General features: G+C 39.6%; 1 protein-coding gene across 1 annotated transcript in view; it reads right to left on the bottom strand.

Annotated features, from left to right (window-relative positions):
- The window catches only part of KIAA1549L (KIAA1549 like), a 77,846-nt gene that overhangs the window by 28,088 nt on the left and 22,524 nt on the right, over positions 1–27,234 (bottom strand). The window contains exons 12-16 of the mRNA XM_009956467.2: positions 26,013–26,184; positions 22,444–22,607; positions 16,396–16,586; positions 12,459–12,586; positions 1,625–1,803 (exon numbers count right to left, since the gene is read on the bottom strand). Coding sequence (XP_009954769.2) covers positions 1,625–1,803; positions 12,459–12,586; positions 16,396–16,586; positions 22,444–22,607; positions 26,013–26,184 — 834 coding nt within the window. The remainder of the gene's footprint in view (positions 1–1,624; positions 1,804–12,458; positions 12,587–16,395; positions 16,587–22,443; positions 22,608–26,012; positions 26,185–27,234) is intronic.

Raw genomic sequence — 27,234 nt, 5'->3', positions numbered from 1 at the left:
TGTTTGAAGGATGGTACTGGGCTGGCTACTTCCAACCGATATTGTCAGAGCGTGTTTGATGCACTGCATGTGTCATTTTACAGAGTGCATTTTGTACCACACCATGCCATCTGTAAGCACCAAGGAACTGTAAGTGAACAGAGTCGCTGCATTTTTATGGCTTGGCAGATGGTTAAATAATTTTAGCCTAAAAACTATGTACCATTACAACACTGACTCAGATACACCCACCGAGGAAAAACACTGATGATGTTAGCCAATTGTCGTGACCCAACACCGGGCTTTCTTTTGGGTATCACAGGGAGAACTCACTGATGAAAACTCTTCTAAAGTCCTGTAAGTACAGAGACATCGCCCCTGACTACACAAAACCTTACATAAGTCATGACTGATGACTGGGGAAGAATTCTGGTGAAATATCATCATATGTGCCTTTTGTTTATATGCTTCCTTACAAATCTGTTATAGGCCCTTGTTAGAGACAGGATCTTTAAATAAACAGGTGTTTAGTCTGACCTGGTACACTTCAGGTCCCATGGATGCTCCTAAGTATTGAGAAAATTTCCTCCTCCTTCAAATTGTCAGTTAGATGGAAATGAGCAATTTTCTTGGGCTTTTTGCTTCCAGAGTCAAATTCTACAGTCTTCTCACAAATTTCAAGAAATGTATGTACAAAAGAGCACAGAGCACCAGGAGTGCCATCCTGTTGACTTACAGAAAATAGATGTTGAAAGTTAAATAAGCTTTTCTCTGAGGTTGGAAACTACGTGGCACATCAGGGCTTAAAATACAAGTACGAAATGGAGCACAACAGACTGCTCTAATCCAGGCCCACGTGGGAAGCCTGATGACACTGTCTTTTACTGTGCCTCTGGCAGCAGCCCTCCCTGTTGCTTTTAAACAGTGTCAGGGGGATTCTGGCTGATCTTTAAATGACTGTTGCAGTGTGAGTTTGCAAACAAGACACATCTCTGGCTTGTCCTCATCACGTTTAACAACTGTATGGAGGTTTCAGTCCTTTGTAAATGGACCAGTCTTGATTAAATCTACATAAAAACATGAATTACCATATCAACAAGTGGTGGAGCCAAAGCATAGTTTTGGCCAGCACCTGGATCAGATACTTGTGCCATCCCACTACGTTCCCAGGAAACACTGCATCCTCTGTGCACAGACTGGCGTGCAGACTGAGAAACACGATGGTCCTGTTTCGTCGCTTCTTGCTCCGAATGAGATGCATTGCTCAGTATAGAAAGATCAGCTTGGCACCCAGATGATCTATACACATTTCCATGCTCAGCCACAGAATTCATGTAGACAAAAGATTTATTCTGCTCTCTGCCTTAACTACTCATTTTGTTAAAACAAATATGATAGAAGACAAGGATATTGGGAAGGTAGGAATACAGAAAATTGCCTCTTCCAAGGTTGCATGCATTCATAGGTGCACTATGAAGGAGTAAATCTTAAATTCTCAGACCTCTGAGCCCACAATGCTAATTGGACTTCATATAGCCTCAGCGTGAATAACTCCTACCGGTCCTCAACTCCAACAGGCTTAAGACTGTTCCACCTGTGGATGTAGCCAAGGAAACAGCTGAAGACATTATCAGACAGTCCTTACCTCTCCATTAATGATGGCAGATTCCTGGCTCCTATCTGATGCAGCATGAACAGCAGGTAGTGCCACGGGTTTAATAGCTATCAGCTGTACCGATCCAGACGAGGTGTCGAAGGGGTCAATGGCAGATTTGGCAATGTTATCAAAAAGAATGCCTCCTTCCTCTTCGTCACTTATGGGCACTAAAGCACATCAGACTTACTCAGCATAAAGATACACGTATTTTTACTACATGTTCAAGGTGAAATTCAGTGAGCACATGATTTAGATTAATGATGTGCTCAGTACATTCCAGGAGCAGACCTGGAAGACCTTTATACTAGAATAAAATCCCATTAGATTACAGATAACATTAGGTATTCAAAGCATTATCTGGCACTCCCCCAAAGAAGGCTGATTTCCAATCTGCACTAATAAGATGGAAAAAAAAGGAGAAAGATAGACATAGAAAATTGTATGAAAATTATAATGAAAGTCAAAGTACATTTTTTCCTAGGTTTCACATGGAAAAGAATTATGTGCACACACGCACACACACACATCTCTACATGCCAAGGCGTTAGTAGTTACATCTGATGTAACCCAAGAGTGCAACTTTTTTTGTGTCACACTGCGAGAGCATGGGCATTCTCAAAACTTGGAAACTGATTTTAGCAAAAGTTATCAATGCTAAAAATGCCATCTGTTAAAACAAAAGAATTACTGTAGTATGTCAAAAACACTCAAGAAACTAATGGTGTTCAAGTTTATGCTTTTTTTTTTTTTGCTTTGCAAAGCAGTACCTCAGGTGGCTGTAAAGTTAAATCATTAAAATTTCTTGAGAGACAGAAGAAGGCTTCTGAAAATCTTTAGATTAAATAGCATGGTCAAGCATCCTTAGTTTTAGATTTCTATATAAATGGATAACCCTTTCACATCAATTGGGCCCTTTCTCCTCCAATTTTGTTTGTAAACCTGCATCACCTTGTCAGCTGTTGAATCTTAAACCTTTTATCCTCATTTTGGAATAAAAAAATTACTCTAAAGCATGAGCACAAATTCTACAAAGAGATCCTTGCAAACATTTTTGAATAATTATGCTATTACAGGGAATAATGTTTGCTCCATCTCCTAACTGACAGGAGCAGAGATCCTCTGCTAAAGAACAAAGTGGTCTGCTCTAAATTTATTTCCTCTGAAAATACACTCTGGTTTAATATTTAATCACTGCACAAATTACAATGGACTTGTATAAACTCAGCAGTTTAGACAGCCAATGATTTTGGTAAGAAAATATTTGACAGTGGTAACATAAAATATGAACCCACTGAGTAAGCTCATTATCTTGCTGTCTGCACTCAGTGTGGACTGGAGTTGACACTACTTGAGCTTTTAATATATGGGTTAAGTCACTCTGTCATTAAATATCGTCCCTCTGGCTCCACGGAACTGTCCAAATATGACTGAGTCTTTAGGGGGTCTGAGTGGGTCCCCTCATCCCTCCTAGGGCTGTTCAAACACTCTGAATTTGTAAGCTCACCGGAGCAAGCAGATCACAAGCCTGGTTCGCTGAAATTAACTGCTGGACACCCACTGACAACCATGCTGCCAGGACACCACACCATCAATATCAGATGAACGAAGAGATACTTGCCCCTCACAGAATGCACTTGAACAGGAATGCATTTACATTACAACATAAATGTAACAAAAAAAATGAAGCATGAATGTTTTTCCCTCAGGGTTGTTGTGACACAGCTATGTCCAAGAGAGAAAAAGTTTGTCTGAATTGTATTTTTCACCGACAAAGATGGTCTTTCATGATGATTACAGCTCAGGTGAGCCTGGATAGTATCTCGGCAGCGGTTCAAGTACCAAGAAGTTCTGGAAGGCCCTCTCTTTGGCTGCCTGTCTCAGCATTTGCCTGAGCCAGGCAAGCCCAAAAACCCTGGCTAAGCATCAACTTGCAAAACATGATTCTTTCCAAACATCCTCTGTGTACCCTGCTTCAAGCAGAAAGCACCAAGAAGTGCAGCTGCATTTCCACCCCAGTGTTTCAGAAGGACTGCGTTTGCTGAGACTCAGCAGTGATCTCCAGGCAGCCACAGAGAACATGACTAGCCACAGATGTGTGGGTTGTCTCCTCAGACCTTGTTTCAGGATCAGAAACCAAGAGTTTTGCTTATATAAACAGAATTCCTCTGGTTCAAAGACTCATTAAAGAAAAGAAAAATTAAGGGTAAAGAAAATCAGGAATCACAGACAACAGCTACTTCTGATGCTAACAGCAAAGAGCACCCTCAGTATCATCCCTCTCACTGGTGAGCACATCTCCCCCATCTACTGCATGCTATTGGCATGGAAATAACAGCCAAATGGGACTAGAAATTGGAAATCCACCTTGGTTTAGCATTTGTTCACTAATTAGCATTTATACTACAAAAGTACTTTTTTCCCCGTTGCTCTTTTTTTCACCAATGAGTGATGAAGAGAGTCTGTGACCTGCAGTTCCAGGCACACTGCTGTAGTTCGTATGGGCAGTGAACCGTTAGCAAGTACTGTGGGAATTTTAATATTTCCTCCTATCCATCTCTTTCTGAGAGAATTTACAGCAGGCATTTCTAACACTATTGAACCATAGCAATGTCTAAACTTTAAAAAACAAACCAAAGGGGGCCCAGAGAAAAGTGGGAGTCTTGGGAGTGTTTGTTTCTCCTGTGCAGAGCTGGCCCCAGGCCAGTCCACCCATCCGAATGCCTCAGCTGGGCGAGCGACTGATGGGAGTGGGAAACTTCAGAAAACTGCCCAGATATTCTTTATAGTCACTCACAATAAGCACATTTACTTATTATAATTAGCCGCATAGATTTAAAGCAATGCTTTTAATTTCTGTTTTTAAACAGAAGCATACCAACATTACGGAGTCATTGTTTTACTCTTGCTTGCGCTGCCTGCGTGCACACATAGCAAGACTTAGACATTCAGCAGCAGAACAAGACAAAAAACTGACTTAACCACCTACTTAACAGTAATTTCCCATTTCTAAAATATCTTGTGTTGGGTAACTCATGCACCATGATCCATTGAGATTGAATTACTCCTAATCCTCCTGTGACTGAAGTACAAGAAGACACATCCGAAGCAATTCATTTACTCAGGTTGAGGGCCAACTGCAGTGAAGATCAGCACGGCACCGGGTGTTTGAAGAGCAGGACCACTGCCGAAGCTCTATCTCCGCATCACTGGGGTGATTAGTGTACAAGACGTGCCAGATCAAGGCTGCTCCGGGGATGCTAGCCGCCAGGCTCGGTGCAGCTCTGTGGGGTTTCCAGCCAGTGGTGCCCACTCATGCTGCCAGTCCTCCAGCCGATGGGGAAGGGGCTGAGCAACAGCAGCTCTGCCCAGTTAAGAAGCAGTTAGCCAGGTGGCATATTCTGGTTTTATCTAGCTACTAGTTTATATTAAAAAATAAAAAGTTATATTTTTGTCAGCCTAAGATTTCGATATGAAGGCAAGACAAGATTTCTTCTCCCTCTCTCTTTCCCTCCACCTTGTCTTTTCTCCCCTCTCCCAAATCAAAATACACTGGAAGGGAGAAAAGGAAGACTGAAATACTTACCTGTAAAAAAAAAAAAAAAAGTAAGGAAATTTAAGTTACCCGTGGATCAGGTAACCTTACAGCAAAATACTTAGAACACAGATATGTGCTGTCCTGCTCAGCAGCAACCATTTGCCGATTTTGGAAGGCCTCAGAAAAACAATGGCATCGATGAAGAAAAACACATAAAGCCAAAACCTGGGAAACACAAGCAGGTAGACATGTTCTGCCTTTTTTTAGGTCATTCAATGAAGCCTTGAAAATTTTCAAAGATTTATTTTGTATGAAGGGCATGCAAACATTATAACCATACCTATAGTGTATACACCTATAGTTTGATAAAGCATGAACTATGCCACAGATCTAAAAGACTAACTCCTTAGGAAAGAGCCTGTGAATCGGTATTTCAAACAGAAATCCTGACTCCTGAATGTAAATTAATAAAGGAGAAATAATTTTAATTTTGGAGAAAAATCTCTATATAAAAAAATTAGAATTTTTCTACATCATCTAAATCATTCCATCTGCCAGCTGACTATCTCCATACAGGTAGGACACAAGAGGAAAAAAAAAAAACATACGCTTCTGAAGGAGTTTATAAGCCTACAAGTAAAATATGAGCTTCCCAACATCAGTATCTGAACTTATTCAGGGGCTGAAATACCTCTCTATAAAATACTGCAGTGTAACAGAAAACATACTTGAGTACAAACACACCCTTTCCAAAATATACCCGACTGTGAGACAGTGTGACTCTAAGCCTTTCATGAACAGCACAAATATTGTATTTTCAGAGAAGCAGATAGCTTACAGACTAATGGAAGCAGCCCATGATTCCTCCTGGATGTTATTTTCTCAAACTCTGCTAAATGCCAGGCCATGTGTCTGAGATGGTGCAGTCCTGGGTTTGCCTGGGATCCTCAAATAGGAGTTATCTGAGCACGTTGTTTGAGATCTCTAAAATGGTATTTGCAGGTTTTTTTATGAAACTGTATACATGGGGTGTCTACTCTTCTATTAACTTCTTGTTCGGTTCACTTTCTGTGAAGGTTTCTTGGCCTCACAAGCAGAGGCAAGGATATCTCTCTCTGTGGTTATGTCTTCTCCTCCAACTGCATATGCCTCATCTATTTAATTATTGAAGTCTTTCAATAAGAGTCCATGCACTTCATACTGTTTGTAGATAATCCATCAGCCCCTTTTCTTGGCTGGCACTTCTGTAATAGCATCCTAGGCATGTCCAATAATTAAAAAAAAAAAAAAATAAACTGACAAGGATGATGACTATACAAAGAATACAGGTAAGGCATGAGAACCTACAATAGAAGCCAGTTCTTTAAGAAAGTAGTGCTCTACGAGTTTTAAAAAGCTTTGCAGAAATAGTTTTCTGTTTGCACAATAAAACCATACATTTGTCGTCTTCAATGCTGACATATTAGTGAAAGATCACAACCATCCAGACTGCCACTGGATCTGATGGCATGAACATCTACACACTCTTCACACTGTTGCTTGGATGAAAACTGCTGTCAGACTCAATTAGTGGCAAAGTAAAGCTCATCCAGAGGGGAAGGCAGATGTGAATTAAGAAATACTTAAAGAAATGCTGCAACCGCCTGCAGGTCTCAGTTCCTTCAGAGGTCTGCTGCAACAGGCATCTTAGCAACACAGCATAAGATATTTTCTTGCCGTGAGAAAAGCATCAAAAATACATGCTCAAAAGAAAAAAAAAAAAAAAAAAAAAGGCAAGCCGAATTAGCCATGCTGACCGGAGAACCGGAAAGAGGCCAAACAGAAAGTATTTTCCAGTTACTCTATGCAAGTTCTACCACGCCTGTGAACACAGCACCTGGGTGGCCCCACTCACACAGTATGGACAGCTTGGAGATGTTGTTTTTCTCCCACTCTCTCTCCAGGGAAAGAGGCGGTGGAGCACTGGCACCTTTTTGCTTTTGTAGGAGTGTGAAGAGGCTCAGAAACGTGGCTCAGAAGTTCATAGAATTGGTTACAACACTTGGCTGCCTCTTGCAAACCAAAACCAAGCGAAAAAGCAGCAGGAAATGGTATTGGCTATGTCTGAAGAAACAAAGGGTTCACTGTCACCAGCAGGAATGCTAGCAGGGTCACAGTGCTCTCTACATTTAAACCAGACACACACAAAAGAAAAAGACAGTGGAAGAAATGGAAATATGGTGAAATATTAGGCTATGTCACACGAGCTGAAATCTTTGGAGAAAAGAGAAAAAAAACAAGTGTAAAGCTTCTGGGAGGCTCAGGGAGAACTGTAACTGGTGCCAGTATGAGGCATTTCAGCTGAACAAGTAGATTTTGTTAAATGTCTGTACTCCAGAAAAGCCTAGGAGTTTACTGTGAGGCAGTGAAGAATTAGATAAAGATCCCCACTAATACTGTTTCTGGGGCAAATGAAGCTAGTGCTTCAGGATGCGGGAATGAATGATGAAAAGAATGGACTCCTCTCTTTCACCATAAATTCTACCTAGCACTTTGACTTCTCAGTCTTTCAGAGACACAGGCATCATGGAAGGGAAGTATCTCACTTCAAATCTGCACATATGCTCAAATGCAGTTGTCAGGGCTCCTTCCTCACTGGAAAGAGAAGGGCGAGTTCCTCCAGAGCAGAGACATCTGTCCCAATTAGCTGTGACCCTCTGGAGTCACTAGGAAGCCTACCTGGTTAGGTTAGATTAAAAAGCCAATTTTAAAAGACAAAAATTTGGCAAGATGATGCCCTTTCCACTCCAACTTGTATTTCACCCCACCCAGCACAGAAAAGGCAGATGAAGGATGCTGGAAGTTTGCTGGGATACAGAGTTAGCTGGAGGATCTTGTGTATCAAAGCAGACTGCTACATCACTGCTACTGGATTCAATTGCTGTTGCCATATTTCACTTTAATTGGAGTCACTACAGACAACTGCTCAGAAATTCAGAAAAGCTGGCTCTGACGCTGAGCTGCTGCATTGGACAGTGTGAAAACTGGTGGCCCACACTTCTGTAGAATAAAGGAAGCAGCGTATCATAGCTTGGCTGAGTTACATTCAAAAATCCCTTTGCTTTTAGCTAAGCCAATAATACAGCCAAGTTTTCCTCCCCTGTACTTTGTTCCTGATTTTCAGATATCCCTACAAAGAACAGAGGGAAAAGAGAACTAAAAATTTATATGACATCTTCTGCCTGGACAGAGAAAATGATAGTCTTAAGAGACTGGCATTTTTAAAAGTAGTGAGGTCCTTGACTGAACGACTTCTGAAAAGTTACATCTATTTTTAAAGACAATGCCCAAATGCTCAGAAGATGAGAAGAAGTGTTCCAGCTGGGATTCCTAGGAGGAGGAAAGGAAGGTTTCTTACACAAGGAAGTTTGAATCTTTGGGAATGCTGCTTGTGCATCTCTACCTGTGATGTGTCCTTTCATGATGATGATGTTCAGGTACAAAATTGGGCTCAACTATACAGGTCCTCAGCCCAAAAGGTATGGAGGCATATGCTTCATTAAGAACTGCTAGGAAACTAAAGCTTCTGTTTTTCTCAAAATAAAAAAAGCAACCATGCCCTCTCAAAGATGCTAATGGGAAGGTTGCAAGATCAAACAAAGGCTGGAAAAACAGCCTATATAACTTTCTCTGGCTACATTTTGTGAGGAGCTAATGAAATGAAAGGTTTTACTGTAGGCTGCTATAGTTCTTTAGGTACTTAAGCGTTCATCCATTTTCTTCTCCCTGAATGATGTTCAGCCTGACAAAACAATGCGTGAAAGTGCCAATATCCTGTTGTTCTCTTCCACACTCTTACAAACCTGTCTTGGAAATTGTCAGTACCTCTGTTGGCAGATTCATTCATCTCACAGTCCTCTAACATACACAATTTGGCACTTTAAAAAAAAAAAGGTTTAATTTTTTTTTTTTAATGCCCAAAGTAAATGAAAGCACAACTCATCAACTTTCAGAATGGAAATTTACTATTAAAATACTAATTAGTGTTTTCCAAGAAAAACAAAAGGGAAAAAATGTAATTATCTTACCTAAGTTTATCATTATTGTAATACAAATAGATATTTTATTCATGTTTCTTGTAGAAATAAGGCTTAGCTGAAGGGTTCTCCTGATTCTCCCAAACATCAAGTCCTTAAGCCAAGCCTGTCAGTCTATGCTGGTTTCACATTGTTCACTCTCAGCCCTGACACACTCCATTTAGAGTCAATTTTGATACAAGCCATATAGAGTTTGTGTACTGAGGTAACATCCAGTGCTGTCATTTTTCTGTGTAACCAAATGTCAGCAAGAAATAGAATCTAAAATTGGTCTGTAACTATGGCAACTAATGAGCCATTCTAACTTGGAGTTCCCAAATCAAACATGTGACCATCAAGGGATTCATTCCAGTTTTAAGATGCTGCTTTTCAGAGAAGAAAATATGCTGCTGCTTTTGCTGACATGCGCATTAGAGGCATCAGCCTACAGCCAAGATAGAGAGCTGGAGCAGATTCAAACAAACAACTAGGAGAAAAGAGGCTTCTCTCTTAAACTGGAAGGAAAAACAGCCAACATATCCTATTGATGCTAATCATGCTGGATAAAGACAAAACCCTGCAAAAAGAACAAAATATCAGGTATAACAACAGTGTTTGCAATCATAGCACTGGGGAACAAAGCGTCAGCTCCATGATGAAAAGTAGTGGGTGCCTTGATTTTTAGTTTTTAATTTCAACTTCAATAGGCATTTTGGATCATACAACCCAAAAGTCAAAACCACATCTGTACATGCTTATGAGAATAAATGTGGGGCTAGCTGTGTAATTCTGGTAAGGGGAAGGCCATTTCATCTCCCATGACCGTGTCTTCCTTCTCAGAAGCTATTCTGAAAGGGTTGTATCAGGAAACTCTCCTAGACATATCTTAAGAGATATGCCTGGGGCTAAAAAGTCCCCATCTCTTCTACCAGGGAAGACTGTATTTATTCCCTTTCACATCTGTGCCTGGACACTACCAGGCAATGGCAGTTGAGTAAGGAAGTTCCTCAAGAAGTAGCTGAAGTCTCTACCAGGAGGGCTCTCCAAATAGGGTCTTTCACCCACAGGTTGCTTCAAAGCCAGAACAGTCAGATGGAAACAGTCTGTTTCATATTTTGTATATATGCTGTACCACTACTTTTAAAATGGGCAAATTCTGCTTGTCCTTTCTGTCACAGAAGCTGAAGATCTCACTGCCAGCACACAGTAAAAACAAATGACAAGGATCCATAGTGTGAATGGGGCACACACGAAAGATGTTTTCCCTGCGATGCTAGAACTAGAAATCATTTAGCTGCTTTGAACAAGGAGCACATTGACCATATTAAGTAACATCATTATTCAGGCTTTTTTTTTTCAGAACACAGAAGAAAGAAGGTAAGATAAATATGTCAATAAAACAGTTACTAGTTTTCCAGCATAGTATGAAAAGTGCATAGTTATTGTTGTCACATAAGTTGAAGCTAATATTACAATGAAATTAAGATTTAAAATAAAGGGTCAGTTTTTCCTTATACTACATTGAAAGATTTCTTTAAGTAGTATGTGTATGTTCTAGGAATGCACTACAGTCCAGATCAGAAGAAAGAATGTTAGGTGTTAGTCAATTCTTTAACAAAGAAACTGGAAGTTCTTACCAATTTTCTTGGGAGATTTAAAACCTAACAAAACAAAACAATACCTTCACTAAGTTATTTTTCCTATGCATGTAAACCTCACCTGATGCTGGTTTTGAATATTGCCTTTCCTGGGTAGGGAAGAAAAAAAAAAAAAATCAAACAGCTTTTAACTCTGGAAACCATAACTTTCGTTGTCTCGTAAAATGTGCTACATTTGGAACAGTGGAAAAAATAATTATGACCCTTGAAACTTAGAACCATGAAATATTGTTATGCTGTCTATGAAAAAAAAAGCCAGAATACTTATTATTACAGGTCTGGAGTAATCAGTAAAGTGACAGGTCTGTCAGAAGAAAGCAGTACTGGTGAAAAACACATAACAAAAGAAAATTAACAACTTCACTTCTCTATGAATTTGCAGATGTGCACAAATCCCAGTGAAGCAAGTTTAAAAACAGAGCACTACAGTTACATCGATTATACCACCCCCACAAGATGCAGTAGTCTATGGTACATGAACGGAAAGAACAGAGGACACTTGAACAACAGTATGATTTTGCCGTACAGACCAGAGGCCATCTCTGGTGCTTTGTATCTGATCCTGTATCGCACTGTATTCCTGCTAAAGCAGCAAAGTCTTTGTGTGACACTTTAGTATTAAGCACAACAATCATCAAGAGATTATATGATCTGATGTGATACCAGGGTTGCCATCAGAATGCTCCACAGAGGTTACTCAGGTGGTTTACTGGAAAAAGAGAAGATCTACACTAAGATTTTCTCTTTATCCGAGTCTTTCCATCAACACTTACTTTTTGACAAACAAGAATTATGGACTTGTGTTCATGATAGAATCTGATGAGACCACACTGAGTTTAATTCCCTCCCTTTAGAAGGAAATGATCAATTGGTTCAGCCACAGTGTTTTCTATTCATATGAAAAATATAGCTATGGAAGCAAAACCATAACTCAGGAGAAATAAGCAGAGGCACAGACAAGAGAAAAGCAAGGAAGAAAGGGGATTCTCCTCACATGTTCCTGATACATCTCAAGTCACAAGGTCACCACCATTAACCAAGGGCTTGGGAGAAATATCCAGCGTTAACATCCTAGGTGCATCAGGAAAAGCTGCCAGTAAGTGTTAGTAACAAAAAGGTATGACAAGGATGATAAGAGATGGAAAGTTAAGGCCTGGACATCTCATACTTTCTCAAATTAATTTTTACCTAATTAATTCATCTCACTCAGATCGAGGCCAGCTTAGCAACAGCAGTAATGGAAATTAGGGCTCTACACCAAAGAAAACCTGTAAACCCTGTCCACCTACTAAGCAGCATCATGTTTTCCTTAGTTTACTGGTATTTAAAGAAAAAAAAGAAAAAGGAAACTTGCAAAGGCCCACACAAAGAGTAAACACCACACTGTTTCATGTGAGGTCGAGAAACAGTTATAGCAGTAAAGGGGAAGGAAAAAAAAAAATCAAACCAGCTACAGCAGAAAATGCCTAAGTACTGCTGAAGGTACAGGAAGATGTTTCTGACATAGCTAGTGCCTGGGTGGGTACGGCTACAGGGGCGACTGCAAGCAGCTTTCATCAAGAAACACTTCTCACCGTTTCTTTTCCTTCCTTCGTCTTTTGTCACTTTTTGTGGTGCCATTACTTTCTGGAGGGAGCTCCGGCCGGAGCTGGGCTTTCCCGACCCGTTACTGATGATGGAGCCGTTCTGACTCGGGGACCGGCTGCAAGTAACCATAGCAACAAGGGAGGCTGTGAGCTCTTCCTCATAAACCTCATTTCAAGGTTATTTCATTCGCACAGTTTGCATCACTGAGTTTTCAAGTCTGATTTTGTACAAAAAGGAGACAGAATATAAACTGCACACAGAAACACAGTAAAGGCAGGAACAGAGCGATGGCAGAACACAACTTCCCAATTATCTCAGCGCTGATAGGCATCTTAGTGGCATCGAAAGCAAACACCTCTCATGCGCAACCCCCACAATGACAGAAGCGGCAGAGGACAAAAAATCCTGTTATCAATTCAGTGTCATTTACACAGCTAAAATAAAGCAGTTCTTTGTTTTAATATATGTGGCTAAACTAATTCTTTTATTATTTCGTCTGCATTTACACTCAACTGGTCAGCCACAATGAAAATTCACTCACTCATTTTACACGTACACACACACAACATAATAAGAAAATTCTCCTTTTTTCCTTTTTGCACATAACCTGGTTTAATCAGCACCATTACTTGCTGAAACTCCTGCGAAAATGCTTGTTTTACTGAGCCATTGCATATCCTTGCCCTGAAACCAGTCCCTGCAGAGAGTGAGGAGGACGGGCAGAGCAGAACCACTGTGAGTGTTCAGTCCCAATGAGGAACAAGGACAGAAATGAGCAGCATAACTCTGGGCTGCACTGGGAGCAAGCTTTCAGCAGAAGTTCTCATCTTTTTGGAGTGAGTAAATTAACCAAATCCTAATGCACAAGTTGGGAAAAGCAGGTCAAAGTAGAAAATGTTAAATTTGGTGCTATTCCACACGCAAACACGGTGTCACATTGTTTCTACATGCAAAACTTACCACGATAGCAATAACAACTATCTACAAGAACTGTATAGTTCCTCATGCACCTATCTGCAACCTGTCACTGAATTGTGGCCAACAACATGGTAACATAAAGAGGTTGCATCAAAGGAAAAAAATGGACCTAGTCACAAGGACTTTCATTTACAAAGAAAAAAATCAAGTTCTATTGCTGTCACAATGGCTTTACATCCAGAAAATGGTACTACAGCAAAGCAACCGTAAAAAAACATCCTGTAAATTATTGCCAATACTGTATTGCCAGCTTGAAACACTCATTTGCCTCCAGTTCTGACTGCCCTGTGTGGTGTAAGCAGAGACAATTTACGGTTGTGAGAACAGGAAAGGACAAGTATGGGAAAGGTAATTCTTAGGGACCCTCTTTTGAAGATAGCCTAGGTGGAAACATATATAATGTGAGACAGGCTCTTTCCAGCTACAGGGCTTTAGGAGAACTCAGCATGCAATCCAGCTCAGCTCAGTCCAGCCTGAGGATTTTCTTGCAAAATTCTATTGAGAATAAATATACTTGAAAAGTCATATTTCTCCCCAATAAACCTGTCTGTCAGTGCTAATGAATAATCCCAGCCCAGTAAAAAAATTCATCCAGGGACAGACCAACACCTGAAGAAAATCCGCTCCACTTGGGAACAAGGAAAAGAAGCAAGCACAGATAGCTTGCACAATAATTTCTGCTGCCACTAATCTAAATATTCATGCTTTTTAAGTGGCCATCGTATCATTTACTGTGAAGTTTCCTTCAGCAATAATATCGGAGAAGATATTCTGATCAGTTACCAGCCACTTTATGGCAGTCTGATTTAAATTGACCTTTCTAGGCTGCAAAGTAGCCTGGATCAAAAAGCAAATACATAAAGGTCAAGAAATATTTCTTCATCTTCAGAAACCATTAAATTCCATCCCCAGACACAGATCCCGGAAATGGAAAAAGGCTAAAATTCTGCATGTTCTCACTTACTCAAGTAATCAGCCTGAAGGAGGGAAAACTAACTCTTAGATATTTGTTTAGAAAGGGACCAAGGTTCAACACATTTTATAATGAGAATAACTTTCCTGTGAATTCCTGGATTAAGTTTGCTTATCAACATTTGTTTAAAATTGTGCCGATTAAGTAGAGGGGGATTTTTGTGCTCATTCAAAGGACTGAGTGAAGTGCTTAATCACTTTTGTTAGAGGATTAATTAATAGGGGGGGTTACATTTTTTGTCTGTGTTTACACATGGCTTTGGAGAAGCTTCAAAACATCTTAAAGAACAGTTCCTGCAAAGACTTGACCTGTGGTGGCCCAGCACCAGCAGCCACAGCCAGCATCATGCTGATCTTCCATTTGCCATTTCAGCAGAGGACAGAAGATTTTAAAAGGGACAAGTGCTGTTTGGGTCACATGGACTATAAAAACCTGACTCTCATGGTTTGAGTGATTTGTGGTGTAAACAACACATTGCTGACATTAAAGGGCAGAATAACAGTTTACACCCAAACCCAGCAAAGCAACTGCAGGAACCAGGGGAGTTCTCAGCTGGCTTGCTCTTCTCTATTGGTACTCCTTGCAGACAGCTCTCTCCATATTCCTGGTGATTTACTGTACAACCAGAGAAGTATTCCAAACCAGGCACCAGTTCAGGATCCTTCTACTTCCATTTTTCTGTAGGGAAAACCTCAGGTTCTGACCCACGGGGAGGTCTGCCCACCATGAACAGCAGCAGCGTTGGGTCCTCCAGCCCTGCATTGTGCGGCACCTCCCGCAGCTGCAGATGGCTCCAGTGTGTCCCTGTCACAGCACACAGCAACATTGTGCTGAGTTTTCCAAGCCTTCCTGCTCCAAAGGGGCAAATATCATTGTGCATTGACAAGTACAAGATGAGGTGACTCAGCTATGAAGATCTGATTTTCTATAGAATTTCTCTGCACTAGCTGGATAATCTTCGTTTATGTTATCACGTCCCTTCAAGAGGCAAGGGCTGTGTAATGCCAGTGAACTAGACAGCAGCTGTTACTGATGTTCAGGCTGTTTACCTAACAGTTTTATTTTCCTTTCTTCCCTTCAGTATCATTCTTCAGCAATAAAAAGTTGATGATCCTCCCCTCTAAATTAATTTCAAGGAGAGCGGGTCAAGGAAAAATAGAACTGAAGCATGCAAAACAGCTAGGGTAAAGGGATTATCTGCTTTCCTTGCCCGAGACAAGAAATCATGACCTTCAGCTATTCTGATGATGACTGAGGGTAGACATCAGGTAAAACTTCTAACAGGAAAGGTAGTCAAGAATAGATTGCTTGAGGAGGCTGTGATCATCCCACCACTGGAAGATTTTTTAAAAAGTAGATGAAGTTGAGTTAGGGGGGTATTTGACCCTGCAGTGGAGAAGAGGAAGAGCCAGATAGCTTCCTGTGGGATTTCTAATCTGTGATCCTACAACCCTGTAGACTTACTACGAAGAAACAGCAAACCGGGGTCGCTTTATCCTAGACACTGTCTAGTCTGTTCTCACATTCTCAAAAGTTTTGTCCTGCTGTAGATACTTTGGATCTAGAGGTCTTCTATAATTTAGTGGATGTTTAGAGTTTGCCCTTCTGCTAATGGAACTACAGCAACTTACAGTGGCTGAGGTACTGTCTTTTGTTTGAGAAATGATCGGTGTTCACACTCCAGATCCCACGTTTCGTGTGGGTTCACCTCTTGTACAACACCAGCATGCATATGAGAGCCACCTCCTGTTTACCTCCTCTATGCGTGTGCAATCTGTGAAGAGCTCCCTTTATTTTACCTTGTACTTTGCAGCAATCTTACACATCCAGCGCAGACCAGTGTTATGCCAATAGATCATGGAGAAACCATCTGCCACACAGAGAGCCTGGGTGCCAATCCTTACAGTTTTTTCCTAAGCAACTAGCAGCACGTACCCTATTCCACCCCTCTATGGAAACATGCCAGTCTGTACCTTTTCCTTGTTTCATTGGATTTGGCAGTTTTGATGGTGCTCCCATCCTGAGTAATTTCTCTCTCCTGGGAGGCGGGAGCATCTCTAACCGGAAGTGGAAGTACCACAGTCTCCTGAGTTACAGGTAAAACCTCATCTTCAGCTCCCTGCTGACCTAAGTGTTGCTTGGCATAGTCAAAGCCTTGTACTGGCTGCAAATAAAGTGGGAGAGAAAAAAAAAAAAAAAGAAGACATTTCCAGCATGCATCACTATGTTAATATAAAATTTCCACTTTAATATAAAATTTTCCACTACCCCTTAACAACTTTAATTATGTAAGCAACAGGTAAAAATATGTAGATTGCCATATGAATGCCCAACAAACCAATTTTCTGATGAGATCTCCGTTCCACATATTTTAAATATCATTAGTTAGTATAAAATTGATCTTGGCTAGCCTTTCTAACCCTGCCGTAACACTCCCAGGAATTCCTTTAACAGACAATGGAAGAATGAGCAGACAGGAAAAAAAATTAGGAAGGAGAAAAATAAGACCATACAGAAAATGGAAAACTTTCTCTGACAAAAGTCTTCCAAAGAGGGTGGGAGTAATTTATTCCAAATCAAAACAAAGTAAAAAAGGCACACATCAAAGTTTCATGGGCAACATTTTCCAGAAAAGCATCTTTCTCAGATCAGTGGAATTCTATTTCCCCTGTCTTGCCAGTTGCCTACTGGGAAGGTTGTTATTGACTTCACTTATTTCTCTTGGGAAGTGGCTTTCGCAAGAGCCCTGCTGCAAGGCAGCCGAGGGCAGTGTGCCCGGCCTCTGCCCAAGCATAGCCGGGCTTTGGGCTTTCCCTGCTGCTTCTGCAAGGAACAAGTAGAACTGACACATGCCTTCTGGGCAAAGCAGCCACCAAAAGGTGGATTCTCCTAATGGAAAAATTAAAGCATTTAAGCAAAACTTAACTTTCCAAACTGCATTTTCTATTAGAAAAAAGAGAAGAAAAAAGAATTTGAAAAATAAATCATACAAAGAAATTCCTGACCATGTTTGGAAAAAACACAAAACATAAAATAAAACCCAGTAAAAACCATACAAAGGCTCTTGCTACACCAAACTGAATTAATTCACCAAAAACTGGAAGGATGCCCTTCCTGAAGTACAAAGACTACTGACAGAATGCTAAAAAAGCACCATGAAGCACTTCAAAGGTGAGCAATGGTGATTTTAACACTCCAACCTACTTTGGAAAACACATCAGAATTAGACAGTTAATAACTGAATGGTCTGTCTCAGGTTCCTATCACATTGTCATTGAATATTTTAGTTCCGGAAGAAAATCAGCTGGATAAAAAAATTTGCTGATGGCACAGAAAAAGGACAAGCTCTGAAAAAACATTTTCTCTTGTTCTGTCCCTTACTAAATCTAGGCTACAGCTATAAATACAGATGAATTTCACAGGCGTCTCAGTCTGAAAATAATGGGGCTGTCTTCTCTTTTTTAAAACAAAACACAACATGCTTTTTGTTTAACGGGAATCTGCATTGTGTTCCCAATCTCCTGTTTGAACTGAGGCTGACGATTTCTCATGTGCTCCCGGTACTTCAGTATTCCTCTGGTAAGTAGCTCCAGTGCATTAAGGAGATGCTAACTGGGCTAATGCTGATTTGGGAGAGCAGATTTCTCCGCACATTACCACAACGGAACTTGCAACCTATCAGAGAAATTCCAATTCACCATCACACCCCATGGCCAGTCACGACAATATGGCCCCTGACGCAGCCTTCTGCTTGCCCTCTTCTGAAGGCAGGGTACCACAAAAGCAGCCACCAAATTAGCTACAAAGGGAGGAAATTAAGAAAGAGAAGGGAAAGAAGAAAGGGGAAGCAGAAGCTGTGTGAAGGACAGCTAGGAAGAACTACTGCCCAACATCCTAGATAGTAATATTTTTTAACCAAAATAATGTTTTTCAAGCTTGTTATCTGTATTAAGTGTTAGTCAAGACCATCCTAGATATTCTGCAAAAAAGGTTACAAAAGAGAAGAGCTGCATAAATCACTTATTTCTCCTTCCATGCCTTTGAAAGAGTAGAAAAAGTTACAACTTATACTTCTTATTTAAAAAACAAAACAAAACAAACAAACTGGAAACAAATAAAACCAAACCAGAAGCAGCAGAACACGAGAATTACTAAAGAACTCTGCAGAGTCCCAGCTTGGATCTGTCGAAGAAAGAAAATGAAGGTTTATTTTAATCTGAGTTCTACTTACCACCATGTCTGGAGACAAACTGCAGTAAAAGAAGAGCTGAAAAAGCCATCCTCATCAGCGGACATATTGCGTTAAATAAAATTTGATCTTGGAACCCTGCTCTGTAAAAGCCCACAGGAGCAGATGGCTTTACCACCCCTGAAGGGAACTGGCAAGATTAAATCGCGATCGGGCACTGCTGAAGCACTGCAAGCGTAGATGTCCAATACAGCTAAAATACTGAGACAGATCGAAGGACTGGGATTTGAATATTGCTTTTGAAATAATAAACGAATTACAAGACCATTAAATTACATTGCCTGGTAAAGGGCGGTCTGAACATAGGGAGTTGTTTCTGGGCCTTTTTTTCCTTGTAATGATCACGAAAAAGACACATAGTTTAAAAAAAAAAAAAAAAAGAAAGAAAAAAACAAAGAAAAAGAAAAGAAAAAAGAAAAAAGGATGATCAGCCCCTCCCCTCTACATGTACACTCGTGTACATAGGCAGTTTCTCTGATCTCTTTTTTCCAAGCCCTTTATCAAATTGATAGTGGTTGTTTTCTTATGGCCTGCAGTATTTGCTTTTGCTCGTGTGTCTTAGACTGCAGATCTTATCTCTGTTTACCTGCAAGCTTATGCTTTCATGCTCTAAAACAAAGAAAAGGTGACAAATCAGATTACAGTCTTTAAAAAAGCATGCTGTGAATTAGAAAGCAAGGGAGAGAAAAGCTAACATCTATCCAAAACCTCAAATAAAACAGATGCTTAAAATAAAAACAGCATTGAAGGAACATTAAAATAAATTCCCATCAGAATTTCACTGGTTTGAATTTATACTTCTTTTAATTTTACAACTGGAGAGCCAATTGAAAAAAACGGTAACAGTCCCTTTTTCCCCTGCAACTTAGTCCAGATGTCTCCAACTGCTAAGGCAATTCAGAACAGCAACTCAATTCCTACGAAAGACACTATAAACTACACTATGTATGAGAGATCATTTTTTAAACTTAATTTATGTAGCCTTCAGTCTGTTATAACAACAAAGTCATTCCTTAATTACCAGGCACAGGCAGCAATCCTGCTGTTACGTTACATCACCTCCCCCAGCTGCAGAAGGACATTTAAGGCTAAATGTCTCATTACTCCTCCGTGCTGTGTTCGTGCATCCTATCCCGTGGGCACGGGACGGAGGCTCTGGAGGGACGTGGCAGGCAGCTCTGCTCTGCGAGGACCTGCAGCCTCTGCTGCTCCCAGCAGCAATTCGACTGCAGTGATGCACAAGCAGCTCTGCCCTGCCAGTCCCCTTGGTACAGGACTTTTGGAATCCAAACACAAAAGATGGCACCACTACGAACAAACCCAGCTGAAATCCAAGGCTTCTTTTCCTCTCTATACAGTTTGCTGGATATTCAAAAGGTATCAAAAAACCACTCCAGTGATTCAACAGCAAATCTCAGATGCACAGAAACAAAATACTAAAGCTGCTTCTTAAACTAAAAATCTCTCTGCTGTGACTCCACGTACAGAACAGGTTCAGCATCAATCAAGCATTCTCAGGCACTTTTCTAAGCCATGAAATACAATACATTCATTTTAAATGTGATCTAGGTATGTGTTCATCAGCTATTTGTATTGCCAAACTGCATGAAATGTAGCAATTACAGTTCAAGTAATTATGACTATTCCTGATATCCCTAATGCTGGAATTAAAAATTAAAGTAAAACTGCTCTTTTCAAAATAACCTTATTTTGTTATCTTCTCAAAATACATTTCTTAGCTTTATTTAATTAAAGACGCTGAAATCAGGAATGACAAAACCAGTCCATTCCCAATCCCGCTGCAGAATTTATCTTCCACAGTCCATATACCAGCATATACTCTAAACTAGACTTGGCTGAACATTTTTGATGGAACTATCATTGTGAAACTAAACAGAAAGCAATCTGGCCTTCCTTTGAAATGCATCACTTTTCATATAATGAAATTAAATTGAATTTTATGGAGTCTCAAAATATACCAAAAAGGGGAAATGCACTGTAGAAGTGGACCTCCTGCACTCCAGCTGCAAATGTGAGCAAGTCTGCAGGAAAATCTGAAACGAGTGCAGTGTGGATGCTGGGAGCTCGGCACCAGTTGTTTTGTTCTGCAGATCCATCATCTGTCTGATGACACTGCTGATGCAAATGTAACCTGACTGAATAGGTTTTAACCTGACCATGTATCTTATAGTCTGATGAAATCTGATTTCTCAGGAAAAGTAAAAATTCACTTTCTCTTTCTTTTTGGAATGACAGCTATGGATTAAAATATTAAAATACTTTCAAGTTTTTTCTGTGCTGTAGATTCAACCAGCAGTGTTTGTTTTTAAATATCAACTTCCTTAATAAATAGCTAGCTGTAAAGCATCCCATAATCATGACCAGCTCCAAACAATGTACAAATTTAGTCTCATTTAGTACTTTAGCTGGGACTAAGATTACATATAAGAAGAAGATTACATATAAGAAGGTGCACAGTATTTGCAACAGCCCCTAATAAAGCATGATTTGCATGTTAGAGGTTTCAGTGGGAACTTACGTGATATCCCTGCAGTGGTATTAATTTTGTGTTTGTTGTATTGCTTGTTTCACTTTTGCAGACCTAGTCTTAACACTAGTTTGATAACACCAGATAAATGAGCATACTGGAACAAAAATGAAAATGTCTTTTTCGCATCATTTTTGATACAAATGTCTTTTTCCAACTGGCACCAGCTGCACCCATCTGCAACTAACCTAAGATGAGAAGAGAGCTGTCACATGCATCATGCCTCCCTCCAATCTGCATTTTTCAGCAGAAGCAACAGAGCTGAAATCGCAATAATCCTGCTGTCTGTAGCATTAAGAAACCAAAGAAAAAATTTATCATTTCAATCCCATGCCAATGGAGAAGAACAAAGCCAGATAAAAGGGCAAAGGAATAGCATGACTTACACACAGGCTCCGTAGGCTAAAAACTCCTAACTTTGGGTGGCCCTGTAAGAGCCATTTAAGAGCAGCACTGAGAAGGCAGACTTTTTTCACTACAGAGACAAATCTGCATTCTGTGACATTTTTCTGTTGGAGACAGAGAATCAAACTTCGAATGCATTTGATTTTGGAAAAAAACATCCTGTAATTGATACAGATTTGTAACTTTAAGGAAAATACAATGGTTTGAACCCAACCAAAAATATCCCCAAGTAAATTAGAAAGTTCAAAACATCTAAAAGAAGGATAGCAGTGGGAGAAAATTTCTGAAAAAAAAAAAAAAAATCAAATATTGGCTTTTCCGATTAGCAGTTCGGTGGAGAACTTCTGGTAAGAACCAGGTCTGAACTGCTGCCAAAGACCAGAGCTTCAGCCATTGCCACTTGCAGCACGCAGGAGCAGCTCAGGCCGTGGGTTTGAGAATGAGGTCCTATGGAAGACGTGCTGCTGACAGGTCCTAGGCATAATTCCTATTTCCTCAGCTTTATGAAGGAAGCAACTGCCCTGAGTAAAGCCTACTCAGACCTAATGGCTCAGGGCCTTACCTCACTGTGTAACGGTTATTCTGTCACTGCTACCTATGTGGCAAGGGACAAGCCGTAACAGGAGTTGATGAGTTCTGAGTAAACCAGAAGGGTAATTGCTGTGGCCAGTGGTATCAAGGACAGAGAAGTGCAAAGATCCAGCCTGTGAGTAACGACCATTTCAATTCCAAACATCCTTCAACTACATCTAGCAGAGAAACGCAGTTAAAGCCTCAGAAAGCAAATGGACATCCTCAGTCTACAGACTGGTCACTCACTTTAGCTCTCTGGGGCAGGTTCATCATGGTGTCTGGTTTGAAATCGTTCTTGTTCTTTCTGCACAGAACCGCTGTGATGATGATGATGATAACCGTAACCACAGCAATGGGAGCCAGCACCGCTGCAATGATCCACAGGTTGTTTGGGGGGTTCTTCACCACAGCTACAGAAAATGGGAGAGCAGCATTGGCAAGTTTCACTGTGCAAACGTGAGATTTCAATTGCTTCCAACACGGTCTTCAACTGTCTCCATACAATAATTAGTATTAAAGGGTTGGTAGTAAACTAGCTATACCTTTGTATTCCTTAAGTAAAAAAAAAATTAATAATAATAAAAAATGAATCAGCAACACAGTTCAATTCACAAATCCCTGGGCCCTCTTCTCTTTCTTAGTTATAGCCAGCTGCAAAGGCAGCCATCAGCTCTCAAGTCAAGTTAGATGCCATATTAGATATCACTCCAACAGTTCATTTACAGAATAAATATAAAAGGTGCAAGTAATACAACCTTAATTATTTTTCAAACAAAAGAAGAGCTTATGTAAGGTAGCATGTGTGTTAAAACTATACACATGGAGTCCATATCTGGTGTCAAAGACTTATTGGCTAAGCAAGAGTAAACTGACTTTAAAAAAAAATATCTCTTTCCAGAGCTTTTTCAAAACCAATGAAGCTAAGCACACTAATAGTTATTATCAATAAGGCAGTAAGAAAATGCTTCTCTTGAGCTCTGGAAATACTTTATCATAGTTAACATCAAAATGAATCCATCATTTCTGAAAAAGGGGAAATGATGAGGTTGGAAAGAGCTACTTGCAGATATATTAATGACACCAGGAAAAGGGTACCATTTCAGAAATGCAGTGATGCTAAAATGTTTTAGATTCCATTTTATCAGAATAAAGTCCCTTAGTGTCAACCTTCAACTTGTACACTCATAAAAGATCCTCCTGTGACACATCCCCGGTTCTTTCATTTTATTCCCTTCTGGAAAAACACCAGATAATCTCCTTGTGATGTTGTGTTTTGTTTTAGTGAAATATTGTGTGGACTTCATCATGCTATCTCTATTTATTTTCCTACGCCACTGGTTGCTGGTGTGGACAGGCAATTGTGAGAATACCAGCATTAAGCAGCCTTTCCCATTTCCTAGGGGACTAGCGCTTTCAAATGTCATTGAGCTTATTAGCTGTCAGAGGCACTCAGCTCAGGCTCAGACTTCAAATGCATGCCATCTTGTTCAGCAGCAGTTACAAAAGCCAGCTGAATGTCTGAAGCTTGAGCCTGTTTCCTTTGTAGATCTACAACTTTTTGCAAAGCCAATGTAGTTTGTTGGGTGATGTAGGAATGGCACCATTAGGTACATATCTTGTGCACAGTGTAACGGTAACCACATGCTTAAAGACTGTCCAAAAAGCCAGGCTGAAGCTTTCAAGGTTCACTTTTCAATGGACTTGCACGACTCTAAGTTATTGACTTTGACATTGAGTTTGGGGATGAAAGGGCTGTGGGAAAGGAAACTGTATCTGAATTTTACCAGATAACAGTAACTTTAATTATAGACTGCTGTTGTAGGAGCAACAAACAATTGTTGAAAAATTATACTCATTCTTTCTAGGGAATGCAGAAGGAACTATGACCTTACCGCTACTAGAACAGACATTTAGGAATCCTGGTTTACATCTTAAATTCAGTTACCAGCTTCTAATGTGACCTTGAATAAGTCAATCCACAGTTCATTCAGCTCAATAAGACTTCAGTGGATTTTGAAGCAAGCCTTTCATTTTCCTATAGCTCAGTCCCTCACTTATAAAACGGGAACATCCATATTTTTTGTTATTATTCATCTGTCTTGTCTAACCAGACTGTGAACTCCTGAGGGTAGATGTCTTTTCTTACTGCATTTTGACACAGAACTTTTCATTCTGCTATAACAGAAATTATAATGAGTAAAAATGAAGTGCACACAAAGTATTTTCTTTGGGAATACAAAGACAGTCTACAAATACCATGTCCAAAATGAAAGAAATTGATTTTTTTCTATAATAAGGTATAAAGATAGAACTATCTCCTACATTTCAAATACCCTAGCTTTAGAATCTCAGTTACCCAGGGTCATAATTTCAATTTCTGTATATTCTCTTCTTACAGTATTCTGTGCATATTTAACTTGTATAAAAAAAATCTACAGATGAACAAGGCTGCCTTATCAGATGATGAAAGTACAAAGTTAGATGATGAGCAGCAGATGTCATAATTACCTAAATACCCATATAAATCACAAAACTGTGTGAAGAGCTGGGAAACTGCTATGTATTATCTATAGATGCTTTACTAAAAATTACATTAAAAATAAAAAATATTCTCATGGAAAACAAATAAATTTAGAATTTAAATGCTAGACTTTATGGCAGCAGGAATGGAGACCCCTGGTTTCAGTCCAATTAAAGTCAGTAACAGACCATGATCAAACCAAAAACCAGGTACAGTGTATAGTGCATTCTCTGAAAATTAAACGATACTTTTAACTCAATCATATGTTTATGGATGATACATCAGTTATTTATTACAGTGGTCCCTCCTTTTTCTATCAGTGTTACATGTAATTATTTCAACATCACTGTCCTTCAGGCAGAAATAATGGCACCAGGGAGTCCCATTTTATATGCTGTTTAGTGAGTAAAGGGATCCAGTACAGAAGTCCACTATATAATTTTAATTCCATCTGGATAAATACCTTGGCAAAGCGGAGAGTTTCAATTAAAGCATCAATTCACACATTAAGCTGTTACTGCACAAAAAACCCTCTAAGCTCCACCACAGTTGTGGGTCAATTACATAGGAATATAAGAAAAAAAATTTAAGAAAACACCTGCGCCCACAATCACTCAGTAACTGATGCAAGTCTTAAAAGAGAAATTTGAAAACACATTACTTTTCAAGAATGGATTACTTTTTTGCCCACATTATTCTGAATGATACTACCATATCTTGAATCTGAAAATTGTCCATACACACCGGTAGTTCTGTTCAACTTCACTTTTCTGATTTGTGTCTAAACAATATCTTCAACAACCATGTCGTGCACTTTACAAAGTTCTTGGTGAAAATTATTATTTAAAAAAAATAAAATCCCTTTGAGATAGAAATACTCTACATTATTTTGTACAAGTCAAAAATAAGGGACTTCTTGATAGCCCCCACATTTTACTTTGGGCCAATTTATCTGAATAGCAATTTAGCCCCAGGAGTCATTAGCATCAGAATTCTGAATTTACAGTTCCATACAGTTGTTCAGCTCACAGAACTGTATGTGTGTAAAAGTAGTTGAACAGTAGAGTTTACAGTGATCAGCTAAATAACAGTTAGTATATAGCTTTGATTTAGTATGATAAAAGATTAGTCTGTCTTCCATAGGAAAAAGAGCAGCCTGACTTAAGCAGCTGCTCAGAAAGATGCAGCTGAAATTTCTCTCTGTGATCAATGGAGGCTCCCCACACTCACACTGGTATTTTCACAAAGAAAGAAATAAAGGACTAAACGAGAGAATTTTTAAAAGAACTCTTACGATCAGCTTGAACTTGAATAACATAACCTAGTGTCAAGGCCATCCGCTGGGAGTCAACAGTACTCAAAATTTTGGCAGCTGCAGTGCCCAGCAAAGGTTTCCCGTTGTACAAAGTATAGTATGTCAGTTCGGCCGGCTCCTTGGGTCCTGGAATACGTTGGATTTTTACCATCTTTCAGGAAAAAAAAAAAATTAAAAAAAAAAGAGAGGAAGAGAAAGAAACTGTGTTTGTATTATACCATCGCAAAACCTGGCAGGAACTACTTGAAGGCAGAGCACACAGGGAACGCCTTCAAGACCCCATATAAGCATAAGCTCCATGCAAATATTCTCACAGGATCAGAGCTTCTCCCATTCATAGCCTAGGCTATTAAGATTAGTGAGGACTGACTGCCTTAAATTTTTTTAAACATAATCCTAAGGTAAAACCCTATACTAAGAAAAGCATGCAGTAAAAAGGAGGAAAGGATCAAGCGTTGGACATTACAGTCCTCTGTAAAGAGGGGATTCTTAATATCTGTCCTAATATTGACAATTATATTTTACTGGCATATTGTAGTTGAAATATTCCCTCACATTTTACTTCTATACTCATTATTTTTGATCCCAGGCTGACCATAAAGGCAACCATGCTTTTTTCATTTCATTCTGCAGAATTTTTACATTGTACCTCTATCTTTCCTGAGAGTACAGGAACTGTCAAACACCTCTAATGATGAGAGGAAAAAGGAGTTTTGTAATTCTTCTCCATTATGTTATAGACTAAAATGTGTCATGTTTTCATGGAAAATTTTACGAAGGTTCACACTTCTGGCAAGTAAAAACGTGTTCCTTCTTTTAAATTCCCTCAGTGGGAAAACACACAGAATTGTGGGTAAACAAAAAAGTAGTAATTTCGTTTTATATCTCACAACAAGCAATTCTTGAAAAACATCATGTTTTTTATGCAAACTTGTCATACAATTTTTGACGACAGAGCATCAGCTGGCTAAATTTGTGAGAAAACAAAATACGATAATTTCAAAATACTGAATGGGCAATGTTGCTAAATAAGAGAAAGACGATTAATAAATTACTCAGGACTGAAAACTCTACTTCATAATGTGATCTGTGGCCACATGATTGGTGACTAACCCTGTATAAAGTCTGCTTCAAAAATTTTTTTTCCAACAAAAAGAAAAAAGAAGCCCTAGCTTTACTGAGTTACCTAGGAAAGGAAGAC

The sequence above is a fragment of the Leptosomus discolor genome, chromosome 12 (genome assembly GCF_034619465.1).
Source record: "Leptosomus discolor isolate bLepDis1 chromosome 12, bLepDis1.hap2, whole genome shotgun sequence".
Taxonomy (NCBI): Eukaryota; Metazoa; Chordata; class Aves; order Leptosomiformes; family Leptosomidae; genus Leptosomus; species Leptosomus discolor.
Note: the sequence above shows the minus strand (reverse complement) of the source record. Positions and strands in the feature narration are given on the sequence as shown.